Below are 16,215 nucleotides of genomic sequence, written 5' to 3'. Positions count from 1 at the left end.
TACCGTGTACGCAATTTTGTTCTTTCAGATAAATCCAATTGGAGTTACATATTTAAAAAAAAAAAAAAAGCTCCAAGCTTTATAATGGGAGTGGGTGGTTTTATTCAACAGTCCAAAGGTAGTAAAAAAAAAAAAAGTGAATCCATCCATAAAAAAAAAAAAAAAAAAAATGCTCCACATAGCTCCAGGGGGTAAATAAAGGCCTCCCGTAAAGAATTAATGCGTTTTTGTAAGAGCTTGTATATCAGGGAGAAGTGACAAACGCAGAAGAGAGCAAAAAAAAAAAATACCAATCACTAGTTAGAAGTACAAAAGGAGGGTTTTCAATACAAGCCAAGAGGAAACTTTATTTCCTTTGCTCCTGTAAACAAACGTTGGTTTTTCGCAAAAATCCAACACATTACGTACAACAGTCAGTGCAAGCTAGAGAAGACATTACAGGATTTTCTTACAAAAACATGTTCACTATCACGACTTTATTCACCCCCCAGAGCACTTTTTATTATGGATGCACTTTATTGGACTTCTTTTGGACTGTTGCACAAAATACCAGCATACAGCTATTATAAATCCAGGACTCTCATTTTACTTACACACACACACACACACACACACACACACACACACCTGAAAGAACAAAATTGCATTCACAGTAAATCATGAGTCAATGTTCATTTCTGGGTGAACCAACACTTTAAAGTCACATCTATTCACATGTTACCCAACACCGTTGCTTAAACAGGACACAGTCATTGACGTTTACACAAAGAAAAGCACTCAAGCAAGGCCACACCTTTTCATTTTACAAAATTTATTTGCAGGAATGCAAAAACACTTGTTATGCAGCAGTACTTTAAAAACACCATTTTTAATAAAAATGGTCTGATGGTGATACAGAAATAATTGTGGAGTCAGTCATAGTCAAAATCCAGTCAATACTTTTAAAGGAGGCAACAAAAAAAAAAAAAAAACTGAAACATCAACAAAATCCCTTTAAAAACGTATAAACCCTGTACAAGCGCATAAGAGAATTAAAGTTACCAATAACATGCCCGAAACGATGCATATCTCAATAATCCTTCACATCAAATGTGAGGAAAAGGCAGCTATGGTGTGCCCAGTTCAATGACATCAAAGACCTGTCCGCCCTGAGCACAGCTCTTATTACAGACTGAATGGGTAACGGCACAAACACAAGCGCTCTCACCAGTCTAGTCTGATCTACAACCAGCACAGAGATCGATCCCGGCTGATCCAGCCCAACTGTGTCGATGCTCTGGACTCGCCGTTAGAAACTACGTGAATCGCGCATTCCAAAGAGGTGCGCCGTTCACAAAAGGGATGGTGTTGGTTTCAAAACAGATCAAGCAGCCACTGACGTGGACCGCATGTTCTTAAAACAAAAAAGCTTTAAAAACACAATTGGTATTGGGGCGGGGGTTTGAGAAACGCAGCTGAAGTAGCTTCTTCCTCAAGTTCAAGCCTTTCCAAACATCCTCGGAGGCGGGCGTCCCGCTCAGCTCAGACCGGAGGCAAGGCTTCTTTAGACTCATCTCATGAGTGTCATTCACATGCCCAGTCTGACTGTTCAGCATTATTACAAAAGGACTATAATACACTAGGTACATTGGCTCTGATGTTGCCCTTGTGCATAAGTTGAATATCAAAAGCCCTGCTTGCATGAAGTCTCCCGTATGTACAGTACAGATAGGGCAGTTTCAGCCTCCAGGATGAGGTAGTTAACCAACCCTTTCCAAAAACGAGAAAAAAAAAAAAAAAAGGTTCCGAAAAGAACCATTTTACCTGGAATGCCTGGTCAGTCACACCAGGTTGTAACAACTGAAGGAAAAAACAAAACAAAAAAGCAAGACTCAAATACGAGCTTAACATGTTCGTCCTCATGATAAGCTGCAGTTAAAATGCACAAAAATATACAACAGCATCAAGCTCCTCCAAGCCACTTCAAACATCTACAAAGTGCAAAATACATGTAACGTTAAGGATAAAACTCCTTTGGGCTACTTCGACCTCCAGACGTAACGGTAAATGGCATTTTCTGTCATGACACAAGGGTTCTGGGACATTCTTTTATAAACTTAACTTAAATACAAAAAAAGAAAAAAAAAAAAGAAAACAATACACAGAGAAGAGTCCACACACACACATCTAATCGTGACTTTGCGTCGATGGCAATCTTGGAGGCAGACAGGGAGAAGATATGCTTCCGTAAGGCAGGAACTGAGTTGGACCGGCGAACGGACCTTACCGTCACATCCGCTGGCAGCACCTGGCGTGACCCCACTGAGCTAGTCAGTCTTCACTGGGACATGTCAGGACCAGCCTCGACCCCTTTCCCCTGCTAGCCAGGTAACAAAAGGAACACAAATTAGAGGAGCGTTAACAATCAATACAACAAAAGGAGAAAGAAAAATCACACAAGGACACAAACAACCGCAAGGAAGGAAAGAAAGACAGAAAGCAGAAGGCATTGACTAAAGACCCTACGTTTTGGCATGCACAAGTGTCCGAGAGTAAAACAAGCAGCGGCTCGGATCTAAGCGACAGGAATCGGCTGATCTGAGAAGGGTTACGGAGATATGAAAGAGGAGCGAAAGACAAAGTCATGCATGGCAGCTTCCCACAGTGGCTCAAATTTGGGACAAACGTGCAAGGGCAAAGAGAGTTAGAGCTTCCAGCGACAAAGACGCCCGCTCTGGACACGCCGCTTTGCGTCAAATTGTGCTTTCTCATCGAGTTTAGCCTCTGTCCTCGTGGAGTTTCTCTAAGAAAACCCTCCGAAATTCGCAATGGCAGTGAATGCCTCTCGGTCGGTGAAATGGGGTATGTGTTTACACAAAGCTTGAGTGGAGATCAAATTGAAGGCATGCAGAGTGAGGTAGCAGCACATGTCTACAGGCAAACCTTTAGTCCTTTTGCTTCCACAAGGAGCCATAAATTTGTAGGCAATTTGAAGAGAGAATTTGCCGAAACATGAATTTGAAACACAATTTGAGTTTTTGTACACTGGTGCGTGTATGTTTATTCAAGCAGACAAACAGCAAAGAATACAAGCCAAAATGTAAAGCCAAAAATGAGGAACAACGTCCTTCTTTTTTTTCCTTTCTCTTTTAAATCGTTTTCCCCAAAAAAAACAAGACAAGCTATTTGACTAGCATTATCTTTTGTAACATACAAATAGCATTTTTTTTTTTTTTACTTTGTAGAATACAAGTTTAGGAGACACTGTTGTTATTTTTTTATTTTTGTCCTTTTTTTGTTGCTGTTACCTACTTAAGACATAAAGAGCAAAATTCCTATGAACATACATGGTACTATATAGCCAAATAGACAGGTTGAGCACAAAACTGCAAATTTTAAAATTTCAATCCCGATTGTTAAAAAGTAGGAAACGACTTCCAAACAAAAAAAACATAAAACAAAAACAGTTCGGCAGAAGCAGGTGGGAGTGACTACTGATCGAGTCCAAGCGGATTCGTAAAATATGTACAAGAAAACCCGCCGGAAGGAGAGGAGAGAGGCAACCTTTAATGGATTTGAGGGCCAATCAAGTCTCTATAAAAAGGTTTGTTTTCTCTTTTCGTTTCTTTTTCTTTTCTTTTTTTTTTTTACTCAAAACAAGAGCCCTACATATTCTCTACTTCCACTGTTGCCCAAAAGAATCCTGATAAAACTCCTGGTTGTCAGATTTGTAACCATAGTTACCAGAATGATCGCCACCTTGCAAGGGTTGCTGAGCAATGGGTTGCGAGCCCCAGTTCTGATTAATGGTCTGGCGCCGTTTGGAATCTGGCTGGTTGTAGCCATCGGCTTTGCGCTTGCCTCCTACATTTCCACCGCGTCCACCCCGAGCACCACGTACCCCGCGCCCTCTCGGCAGAACCCCGCCTCTGGCTCCTCCGCGTGGGCCCCGGCTCGCTCCCGGACCGCCTCCGACACCTCCGCGCTGCGGGAAGCCCGCCCTGCCTCGTGGAGCGCTGGCCCCTCTGCCGCGTACAGGAGACGCCCCGCCCCTGGCACCACGCCCCCCTCGGCCTCGGGCCGGCGCCTGGAAGTCATCGTAGCCGAAGTACGGGTCGTCGTAGCCGCCCCTGTAGTTATGGTAGTCGTAACCATAATAATCGTAGTAATCTTCGTAGCCGTAATAGTCTGGCGGATAGGAGTAACCGCCCCGGCTGGCACCCCTGCCCCGGCCCCTGGCAGGAGGCGGCATTTGAGGAGGCCCGTAGTAGTAGTAATCGTCATACCTGGGAGAAAAGACCACAGAAGAGTACATTTATATATTTATACAACAGTTCTTTCTGATCCTCGAATGAGACCTAATTCACCTCGAGCAAATCCAACGGGCAGTTTTTGGCATCTTTAAATCTATTATTTGTTCCAAAGCAAATAGTTTTATGACTGAAATGCCTAGCAACTTTTAAAATGGCTGTTGTTCATTAAATACTATTTTATTTATATAAAATATCTTTTAAGCGTTTAATATTGAGAAACAGTGCGTGTTCATGATGGTGATTTAAGATACATTGTTCCACCATTAGATGGCGACAAGAGACCATTTTCAAGTCAGCAGTAAAGACTTTTATACTTTACTTTTTATACTCCATACTATTTATACTTAAAAAAACAAAGTTACTTTTAGTTTGAACAACGGCTTGACGCAGTGAACAAATGTACTGAGCAGCCTTAAAAGATTAAAGAATATTAACAGTAAAACAAAGACGACACTTTCCTCAGACGACATTCAAACTAGCGTTTTATTGTTAAAGTGACCCTGGAGCACAAAAAAGTCCTAATTAGCACCGGTACATTGTAGCAATAGCCAACAACACATTGTATGGGTCAAAATTATCCATTTTATGCCAAAAATTAGGATATTAAGTAAAGATCATGTTCCATGAAGATATTTTGTAAATTTCCTACTGTGAATATCAAAACTTAATTTTCAATTAGTAATATGCATTGCTAAGAACATTATTTGGACAACTTTAAAAAGGCAACTTTCCTCAATGTTTTGATTTTATTTACATTTTATTATTTCCTCAGATTTAAGGGTTTTTAAATAGTTGCATCTTGGCCAAATATTGTCCTATCCTAACAAACCATACACCAATGGAAAGCTTATTTATTCTGCTGTATATTTCCAAAAAAAGACCCTTATGACTGGGTTTGTGGTCCAGGGTCACAATATTAGATTGAGCTGAAGAATGAATGCTGTATCAGATGCAGGTGATCACACTCGCTCAGACCATCTCTCTCATAATACTCAACATCAGGGGTGCCCAACCCTGTTCCTGGAGATCTACCTTCCTGCAGACCAACTAATAAAGATCTGAAGGACCACTTGATAATTACAGACAGGTTTGTTTAATCAGGGTTGGAACTGAACTCTGCAGGAAGGTGGATCTCCAGAAGCGGGGTTGGGCAGTCCTGCTCTACAGAGTGAGCTTTTAACACAGTAATACAATAAGCTTTCAATGAAGCAACTCAACGTTTGTTCTTTACCAGTTTCTAATGTGACATTTTGGAATTACTAACGGAGGCCTATGCTCAGCTGTTCAACTGTCAACTTTAGATTTGAATCTGTGGCGGAAGTAGTTCTGCACAAAAGAGGGTTTATTAAAGACACTGTCATTGTTTATGCATTTACACACATAAAACTCACATTTGCGTCTTTGCCGCTTGACGCTGTGCCTTCCTCTCTTTCCGCTTCTGGTCAGGTGGCTTGGCAAACACGATCTCGATGTGCTCTCCCTCTAAATCTTTACCGTTCATTTCTGCCAGCGCCTGCAAACATCCACATCGTCACACCTCCGTAACCACCATTCGACAGAACAGACTCATGCACCTCCTCACTTGCTCTTACCTTGACCGCACCATCTCTCTCGTCGAAGTGAATGAAGGCGTAGTCTTTCAGTTTCTTCACTCGCTCCAGTTTGCCAAACTGGCCGAAGGCTTTTTCAAGTATTTCCTCTGTGACGCTGTTCGCCAGGTTCCTGACAAACAACACTTTCACCTACGAGCAGATGAGACAACATGAGCTGTCAGCACAAAACCTACTAGTTCAGAACAAAACTCAGATTTATCACAAGTAGGAAGTGAGAAAGCGATGATCTCAAAGTTTCACTCAAGAGAAACCCTTGTGCTTCAGCACCGGATCGTGTTCTGACCTTCGCCATGACCTCCGGGTCAGGATCCTCAATGGGGTCGGCCCACTCGACAGTGACCACATTGCCCCAGACCTTCACCTTCCCGCTCATGAGCCTCCGTCGAGCCTGCGCTGCCGTTTTGTGGTCCTCGTACTCCAGAAAACAGAAGCCCCTGTTCTTTTTCTTATCATCCGGCTGATGGTAAAGGATTACGTCGGTAAGACCCTCTGACAAAATAAAAAGAACGAACATTAAATCTTAAACTCTTTAAAGAATTCAATATGCAGCACGGAGCGAGGAATGCACCCTCATCTCAAAGCAAAGCTCACCTGTGACTTTGGAAAACTCTTCAACAATCTGTTCTTTTGTCTTGCTCTTGGGAATGGAGCCCACAAAGAGTCTGTTGTTTGCCACTGATATACATACGCCAATATGTTTGCCCGGGCGAATTTCATGATTGTTACACTGAGAGGAGAAAAACAAGGATTGAGTACTTCAACAACTGAGCTGCACCCATTTCTAATCTCTACCCGATGGCCTTTTCCTGGAACAAAAATGTGTTCCACCTCTAATAGGTTTGCTGGAGTAATTCTGAAATGGGATTGTGAATCAATCTGTATGTCTTACTAGCTTGACGGCCTCCTGTGCAGCCTCTTTAGTGCAGAAAGTGAGGAAAGCGTAGCCCCTGTTCAGGCCGCTCAGAGGATCCATCATCAGACGCAGGTCCCAGATCGGCCCCGCCTTCTCAAACAGAGGCACGAGCTCATCTTCAAACAAGTCCCTCGGGATCTTCCCCACGAAGATCTGCAGTATGGAGAGAAAGGAGAAGTCAATGAGCCAGTCAGACAGGTTAGAGCTGAAGATTACAGTCGCACTTAAAACACCCCTGAGGCTATGATATGAATTTAATAATCTCCTTTATCTTCAAAGAATTCAGGCTTAAAAAGATGCAGCGAAGATTTGAAAACAGGAAGGTGATGCGGGTCATTCATTCATTACATATAATATTAGATTGTGACATGGGTCATTGTTAACCGTAAATATTTTACATTTTACTTTAAATGTGACTCTGGACCAAAAAATAGATTTTTCTTTTATGCCAAAAATCGTTAGGATTATTTTTTTTAAATTTCCTACTGTAAATATCAAACCTTATTTTTGGTTAGTAATATGCATTGCTAAGAAATTCATTTAGACTTTTTTTGCACCTATAGAACAAACCATACATCAATAGAAAGCTTATTTAGCTTTCAGATAGTATATAAATCTCAGTTACAAAAAACATGACCATTATGACTGGTTTTGTGGTCTAGGGTCACAAATGAAAATTAAAGCTGCAAGCAGCGATGAACGGGCCCTCGCACACGGGCTCACCGCCGACCGGTGGCTTTAGGAACACAGCAAACGGTGGGCAGTATGCTTTTAATGCAGTAAATGTAGGAAAAATAGATCAAAGTCACTTAAATGTGCCAAATTACCTGCTGCCAGCTGGTGGCGCTATGCATATAACTGATTATTGGCATGTAGATGTGTTCAGGCCACCACTTTCATCAATCATATGAAGTTTGGTGCAGATTGACCTTGGTATGTTTGAGTTAGTGAAATATATGATATATCCTGCTGCCAACAGGTGGCACTATGATAATATCTGAATATTGGCCTTTAGGTGTCTTCAGGCCAGGACTCTTACCAAACCAGTGAAGTTTGAGGCAGATCGGACATTTTATGGCTGAGTTATAACAACTTATATGTCTATGGCGAAACATCAAACTTTGTCATGCCGCCACAGACACGCCCTTTAACGAAAACTCAAGATCTTCACAATTTAACATCTCTAAGGCCTCTAGATCAGAATGGCCAAATATAATGTTGACATCATTAAATCTCTAGGAGGAGTTTGATACAAGTCATTTCCTGTTGCCAACAGGTGGCGCTGTGATTATAATAGAATATTGGCCTTCAGATGTGTTCAGGCCAGGACTCTTATCGAATATGTGAAGTTTGAGGCAAATCGGACATTTTATGGCTGAGTTATAACAAGTTTTATATCCATGGCGAGACCTCGAAATTTGTCAGGCCGCCACGGACACGCCCTTTACCGAAAACTCCAGATCTTCACAATTTAACATCGCTACGGCCTTTATATTAGACTGACCGATTTTGGTGTTGATCTGAATAAATCTCTAGGAGGAGTTGGTTGTAGAGTACAGCATGACACTTCCTGTTGCCTGCAGGTGGCGCTATGACTATAACTGAATATGGGCATCTAGATGTCTTCAGGTCAGGAGTGTTATCACACATGTGAAGTTTGGGACAGATAGGACATTGTATGCCTGAGTTATAGCAACTTCCTTTTTCATGGCGAAACATCGAAATTTGCGAGGCCGCCACGGACACGCCCTCCGATGAAAACTCTAGATCTTCACAATTTAACGTCACAAAGGGCTTTAGACTAGACTCTGCAAATTTGGCGTTGATCCGAATAAATCTGTAGGAGGAGTTCGTTCAAGTACGACACCTGAAAAAGGCAAAAATGACAAAAATTTTGCTGAGAATATTAATATTAACCGACTTCCTGTTGGGTTCCGGATTTTGTTCCAAGAGGCTTTTTTGTAGGTATTGGTGAGTTACATGTGTGTACCGATTTCGGTGCATGTACGTGAATCACAGCTGAAAGCGCACACCGCTGAACGTCTAAAGGTGGCGCTGTCGAGCCATTTTGCCACACCCACTTCTGAAACCCAAATCAGACGTAAATTTTCGCCAGGTTTGATGTGTGTGCAAAGTTTTGTGAGTTTTCGGGAATGTTTAGGTCCTCTAAAATGCGATTCACTTTGGAGAAGAAGAATAATAATAATTAAAGCTGCAAGCAGCGATGAACGGGCCCTCGCACATGGGCTCACCGCCGACCGGTGGTTTTAGGAACACAGCAAATGGTGGGTAGTATGCTTTTAATACAGTAAAAATAGGAAAAATATGTCAAAGTCACTTAAATGTGCCAAATTTCCTGCTGCCAGCTGGTGGCGCTATGCCTATAACTGATTATTGGCATGTAGATGTGTTCAGGCCACCACTTTCATCAAACATATGAAGTTTGGTGCAGATTGACCTTGGTATGTTTGAGTTAGTGAAAGATATGATATATCCTGCTGCCAACAGGTGGCGCTATGATAATATCTGAATATTGGCCTTTTGGTGTCTTCAGGCCAGGACTCTTACCAAACCTGTGAAGTTTGAGGCAGATCGGACATTTTATGGCTGAGTTATAACAACTTCTATGTCCATGGCGAAACATCAAACTTTGTCAGGCCGCCACGGACACGCCCTTTAACGAAAACTCAAGATCTTTACAATTTAACATCTCTAAGGCCTCTAGATCAGACTGACCAAATATAATGTTGATATCATTAAATCTCTAGGAGGAGTTTGATACAAGTCATTTCCTGTTGCCAACAGGTGGCGCTGTGATTATAATAGAATATTGGCCTTCAGATGTATTCAGGCCAGGACTCTTATCGGATATGTGAAGTTTGAGGCAAATCAGACATTTTATGGCTGAGTTATAACAAGTTTTATATCCATGGCGAGACCTCGAAATTTGTCAGGCCGCCACGGACACGCCCTTTACCGAAAACTCAAGATCTTCACAATTTAACATCACTAAGGCCTTTATATTAGACTGACCGATTTTGGTGTTGATCTGCATAAATCTCTTGGAGGAGTTGGTTGTAGAGTACAGCATGACACTTCCTGTTGCCTGCAGGTGGCGCTATGACTATAACTGAATATAGGCATGTAGATGTCATCAGGTCAGGAGTGTTATAACACATGTGAAGTTTGGGACAGATCGGACATTTTATGCCTAAGTTATAGCAACTTCCTTTTTCATGGCGAAACATCGAAATTTGCGAGGCCGCCACGGACACGCCCTCCGATGAAAACTCTAGATCTTCGCAATTTAACGTCACAAAGGGCTTTAGATTGGACTCACCAAATTCGGCATTGATCCGAATCAATCTCTAGGAGGAGTTCGTTCAAGTACGAAGCCTGAAAATGGCAAAAATGACACAAATTTTGCTGAGAAAATTAAAAATAACCGACTTCCTGTTGGGTGTAAAATTTTGCTCCAAGAGGCTTTTTTGTAGGTATTGGTGTGTTACATGTGTGTACCTATTTTCGTGCATGTACGTGAATCACAGCTGAAAGCGCACACCGCTGAACGTGTAAAGGTGGCGCTGTCGAGCCATTTTGCCACACCCACTTCTGAACCCCATATCAGACGTAAATTTTCGCCAGGTTTGATGTGTGTGCAAAGTTTCGTGACTTTTCGGGCATGTTTAGGCCCTCTAAAATGCGATTCATTTTGGAGAAGAATAATAATAATAATAATTAAAGCTGCAAGCAGCGATGAACGGGCCCTCGCACACGGGCTCACCGCCGACCGGTGGCTTTAGGAACACAGCAAATGGTGGGTAGTATGCTTTTAATACAGTAAAAATATGAGAAATATGTCAAAGTCACTTAAATGTGCCAAATTTCCTGCTGCCAGCTGGTGGCGCTATGCCTATAACTGATTATTGGCATGTAGATGTGTTCAGGCCACCACTTTCATCAAACATATGAAGTTTGGTGCAGATTGACCTTGGTATGTTTGAGTTAGTGAAATATATGATATATCCTGCTGCCAACAGGTGGCGCTATGATAATATCTGAATATTGGCCTTTAGGTGTCTTCAGGCCAGGACTCTTACCAAACCTGTGAAGTTTGAGGCAGATCGGACATTTTATGGCTGAGTTATAACAACTTCTATGTCCATGGCGAAACATCAAACTTTGTCACGCCGCCACGGACACGCCCTTTAACGAAAACTCAAGATCTTCGCAATTTAACATCTCTAAGGCCTCTAGATCAGACTGATTAAATATAATGTTGATATCATTAAATCTCTAGGAGGAGTTTGATACAAGTCATTTCCTGTTGCCAACAGGTGGCGCTGTGATTATAATAGAATATTGGCCTTCAGTTGTGTTCAGGCCAGGACTCTTATCGAATATGTGAAGTTTGAGGCAAATCGGACATTTTATGGCTGAGTTATAACAAGTTTTATATCCATGGCGAGACCTCGAAATTTGTCAGGCCGCCACGGACACGCCCTTTACCGAAAACTCAAGATCTTCACAATTTAACATCACTAAGGCCTTTATATTTGACTGACCGATTTTGGTGTTGATCTGTATAAATCTCTAGGAGGAGTTGGTTGTAGAGTACAGCATGACACTTCCTGTTGCCAGCAGGTGGCGCTATGACTATAACTGAATATGGATATGTAGATGTCATCAGGTCAGGACTGTTATCACACATGTGAAGTTTGGGACAGATCGGACATTTTATGTCTAAGTTATAGCAACTTCCTTTTTCATGGCGAAACATCGAAATTTGCGAGGCCGCCACGGACACGCCCTCCGATGAAAACTCTAGATCTTCACAATTTAACGTCACAAAGGGCTTTAGATTAGACTCACCAAATTTGCTGTTGATCGGAGTAAATCTCTAGGAGGAGTTTGTTCAAGTACGACGCCTGAAAATGGCAAAAATGACACAAATTTTGCTAAGAAAATTAATAATAACCGACTTCCTGTTGGGTTTCGGATTTTGTCCCAGGAGGCTTTTTTGTAGGTATTGGTGAGTTACATGTGTGTACCGATTTTCATGCATGTACGTGAATCATAGCTGAAAGCGCACACCACGGAACGTGTAAAGGTGGCGCTATCGAGCCGTTTTGCCACACCCATCTCTGAAACCCATATCAGACATCCATTTTCGCCAGGTTTGATGTGTGTGCAAAGTTTCATGAGTTTTCGGGTATGTTTAGGCCCTCAAAAATGCGATTCATTCCGGAGAAGAAGAATAATAATAATAATAATAAACGAAGCAGATCCAATAGGGTCCTCACACCATCGGTGCTCGGGCCCTAATGAGATGCATTTTCTTAGCAACTATCTGAATGCTTTACCGTTCATTTTTAAATGCTGAAAAAAATTAATGGATAATGGAAAGCCATTGGTTTCATGTCTGGGTCCTCTGGTTGGGCGGCTTTTGATACTTACTGTACATTAACATGCTATGTTTGGAATTTCACACAGATTTCATTGTACCTACTAACATCTGAGCAGCATCTGCTGGGTTTTACAGCAGCCAGATGGCTCTTAAATGTGGAAAGGCTGTAGTGTCAGATCTTAGCGGTAAACTGTCAGCGTAACAAAGTTACTCCAGGTCAGTGTACATATTCATCATTCAGACAGCCTTTAAAAAAAAAAAAAAAAAAAAAAAAAAAAAAAAAAAAAGTAGTGGTAGAGTCCTGATGTGAATTACCTCTGTCCCGACCGTGGGCTGAGCACCTGTGTAGACGGACTCTGGCGGAGGGCCGCCGTACTTGCGTTGACCTGTAGTGACATCAAGGGTGTAGCCGGTTCTCTCAAGCAAAGTCTGAAACACACAAGCAAACCAATTAATCTATGCAGGCGCTCACTTCTTTGAAACGAAATCTTACAGGAGCAGTTCACTTCCAGATAATTTACTCACCCCCCACCAGTCATCCAAAATGTTCAAGGTCTGTCAATGTTCTCCATATAGTGGACTTCTATGGTGCCCGTGAGTTTAAACGTCCAAAATGCAGTTTAAATGGCTCTAAACGATCCCAGTCGAGGAAGAAGGGTCTTATCTAGCTAAACGTTTGATTACTGCTAGATGAGACCCTTCTTCCTCAGCTGGGATTGTTGAAGCTGCGTTTAAACTGCATTTTGGACATTCAAACTCACGGACACCATAGAAATTCACTATATGGAGAAAATCCTGAAATGTTTTCCTCAAAAAAAACAATTGCGTTATGACTGAAGAAAGAAAGACATGAACATCTTGGCATGGTGTTGAGTAAATCATCAGTAAAATTGTTCTGGAAGTGAACTAATCCTTTAATTGATAAATGAAACGCACCTTAATTTTTGCCTCATCTGGTCCTTTTGTGGAATCTAGAACTTTGGTCCCCTGTTTCTCTCTCTGCCTGTAGGTCTTCATCACGCCACAGAGAAAGGCACTTTTGTTCTGTGTCGAAGCAAGAGAAAGAGTAAGTTAGTTAAAACCTTCCTGCGTTTCACTGCACAGACTCACACAGCACAGCGAGCGTACTCACTTGCACATGGGATAGGTCGCTCTCTTTGAACTGGACGAGAACTTGCAGTGCGCCTTCCTCATTGAACTCCTTCAGTGCTTCGATGGCCCTCTCATCTAGGTCACTGTGCGCCACGAGGCCTGTGGGGAGAGAAAAAAAACAACAGGGAAACCTCAGCGTCGCCAAGAGACGTGACGACACGCAGAACGCTCTACCGCCCGTCCAGTCAGCCTCTTGGATTGTACATCAGTCACTCAGAGAGAGAGTTCAATGTGGATCATCATTTGGACAGGGCATGGCTAGCACTACATGCAGAGTCAACAGCAGCACCTCGTTCATACAGTAATAATGATTATCCCAGGGGCCCCCTCCATAATTAGCATCTGTTAGTGATAAGCCGCGGGGGGACATCACCTGTCTTCGCTCTAGACAGCTGCCTCTATTGTCCCGGCAAATGCCCAGCTGGCCCGCGTCCCCCCCGGGACTGCCCCCTCCCCACCCCCCCTTTAACAACGGAGAGCTAATCCCCAGGATCGGACCAGACACGCTCAATTCAGCGGGCATACAATTCAGCATCGTTTAGCGCTGCAGTACCCATTTTGCAGTGAAACCACACAAAGTTGCTCGTTACCTGCCAATTCTCTACGCAAGAAAACATGAGACACGTACAGTTCAACATGCATTGAATGGGATACAAAAGGATGAGTCAATTTGGAGGGGTCAAGTTTTGGCTTACCTGCTAGGTAAATTTCATCTAGCTTTTCAGCAACTTTTTGTGGTAAACCAGCTTCTAATAAAGTGTTGAAGTGGTCAGAATGGGTAACTGCAGCAGTCGTGTCCATTGGTTCTTCTGTACCATTCCCATTAATATGTTCTGTGGCCATGTCTCCAGAAATCTGTTCAAATGCAATGAGCCAAATTATTGCAGGTTTTGGTAGACAGTTACACAATTGAAGTGGGTATTCAATTTCACCTATATAACGTTAGGGGTTTTACCTGCATGCAATGATAAATATACACTGGAGCTTTGCCTACACAGTCATGCACAACGCATCCTATCTATCCCATTTACACAATAACGTTAGAGCTCTTTTACACACTCCACAACCAGTCAGCATGTTTACTGCATCTACAGCGTGAGTAAACACAGTAAACAAGTGCAGTCCATGTGTGATGCTTCAGCTCCTCACTCAACCCATCGTTCTTCATCATAAAACATATTAGCAGAAATCATGGCAGAGTCACTGTGAAATCAGTGCACGCTAAACTGATGTTAAACAGCTTCTGTGCAAACACACGCGTTTACAGTGTTAGTGGCTCAAACACACTCCTCTATGCTGGGCTGTGTGTATTGGCGCGTGTGTGCAGCATGAGTCCGAGGGCCTCCACAGCTAACGTTACACACCGAGCGAATTACCCTTTAAAAACTACACGATTAAAACGCATTACGCACAACGTGCTATTAAACTATCATGCACTAGAAAAGCTTCAGAAGATTAGAAAATCTACGAGTTTTAGCGCGTTAACGTGATTCAGACTCGTGTCTCGCTGTAGCTTCATTAGCATTAGCCTGCTAACTCAGCAGCGTGACTCACTCGCGCGCTCACACACAGCATCAGTTCATTTAGTGTACAGCCAAATGCTCTAACTACAAATAAAGCACAAAGCTTTGCGTTTTTATGCGTTAAAACATCTCTAAAGAGCCCGCTCTCGCATTACTAGCGTGTTTAACGTGTCCGGTAAACCCCCTCCCCCCGCGCGCTCCGCACATTGTTTCCAAACACCGGTAAAATGAAGCCCTCCGCTGCACGAAACGCTTCGAAATCGGGACCAGAGCGGCCGCACGCTTACCTGACGCTGTTTTGCTGGTCGGTTCGGGTCTGTCGGTGTTGAATATGTGTTCTGGGGGCGGGTAAATGACTCCCCGGCGGAGCTCCGCTTGATTCCCGATAATGTAAAATGGCGGGCGGCGCTGCTCACGAGCGGTGCTCCCTATCAACTGTCTCTCGCGTGCACGCGCACTCACGCCCGCGCGCATCGATGGGGTTTCTGACGCGGCTGATCACGGGCTGGGCCTCACAGGGCGGGGAGAGCGGGCTCAAACTAGACCAATGTTCTCAACTCTGACCCTCAAAGTCCACTTTTCTGCAGAGTTTTGCTCCAACCCTGATCAAACACACCTGGACGAGCTAATCAAGGATTACTAGAAAGCTAGGACAGGTGATTTGTTTTTCAAACAGGTTTTTACCTGACCGGAAATGATAAGAACATGTGAATGTTGTCAAGATTTTTGCTTTGGAAATCCTGGTTCAGTTTGGCCAGCCACAAACAAAGCATTTTGTTCTTCAGACAGTTTTTTTTTGCACTCTTTTCCTTGATTTGTTATAACTTTTGGCAGTCCATAGCATAGATATATACACGTAGATGCCTCATTAGCGACTGTTTCTATGGGCCGTTATACGTAAGCTCATAGATATGTATACATAGATACCGCATTGGACCGCTCCAAGCACGTAGATGCGTCCGCCATATTGGAACGGTCCACTTGACGTCATTCACCATACTGTAGGTTCGCAGACCAACGGCTATGCAGGACTGTGGCTTTTCGAATTTTCAGTGATTACTATGAGATCTATGGGTGAATGTCGTCAAGTAGACCGCAGTGAAATGGCGGATGTCTTACGTATAACGGCCCATAGAAACAGTCGCTAATAAGGCATCTACGTATATATATCTATGCGTAAGCTGTCCACCATATTGCATCGGTCAACTTGACGCCATTCACTTATAGATTAAAGCGGTCCAATGGGGTATCTACTTTTATATATCTATGATTGGACCTTTCCAAGCACGTAGCTGCGTCTGCCATATTGGAAAGA

General features: G+C 42.9%; 1 protein-coding gene across 7 annotated transcripts; it reads right to left on the bottom strand.

Annotated features, from left to right (window-relative positions):
• Positions 1 to 873: 873 nt before the first annotated feature.
• Positions 874 to 15,340, bottom strand: syncrip (synaptotagmin binding, cytoplasmic RNA interacting protein). 7 transcript variants are annotated; one of them, XM_073853044.1, is made up of 12 exons: positions 15,188 to 15,321; positions 14,073 to 14,232; positions 13,358 to 13,476; positions 13,162 to 13,269; positions 12,541 to 12,654; positions 6,795 to 6,971; positions 6,497 to 6,632; positions 6,189 to 6,394; positions 5,885 to 6,034; positions 5,684 to 5,805; positions 3,724 to 4,265; positions 874 to 2,359 (listed from the first exon to the last, which is right to left on the bottom strand). In XM_073853044.1, the coding sequence occupies exons 2-12, from the start codon at positions 14,218 to 14,220 to the stop codon at positions 2,331 to 2,333; spliced, it is 1,851 nt and encodes a 616-aa protein (XP_073709145.1). In that variant the 5' UTR covers positions 14,221 to 14,232; positions 15,188 to 15,321; the 3' UTR covers positions 874 to 2,330. The 7 variants fall into 7 exon arrangements, with proteins under 7 accessions (XP_073709145.1, XP_073709146.1, XP_073709147.1 ...); XM_073853045.1 differs by having other exon boundaries at positions 3,739 to 4,265; XM_073853046.1 differs by having other exon boundaries at positions 874 to 2,356; positions 3,739 to 4,265.
• Between the last annotated feature and the right edge of the window lie 875 nt (positions 15,341 to 16,215).

This window comes from Garra rufa, chromosome 13, assembly GCF_049309525.1.
Source record: "Garra rufa chromosome 13, GarRuf1.0, whole genome shotgun sequence".
NCBI lineage: Eukaryota > Metazoa > Chordata > Actinopteri > Cypriniformes > Cyprinidae > Garra > Garra rufa.
The sequence above is the reverse complement of the archived record's forward strand: the minus strand, read 5'-3'. Positions and strand labels throughout refer to the sequence as shown.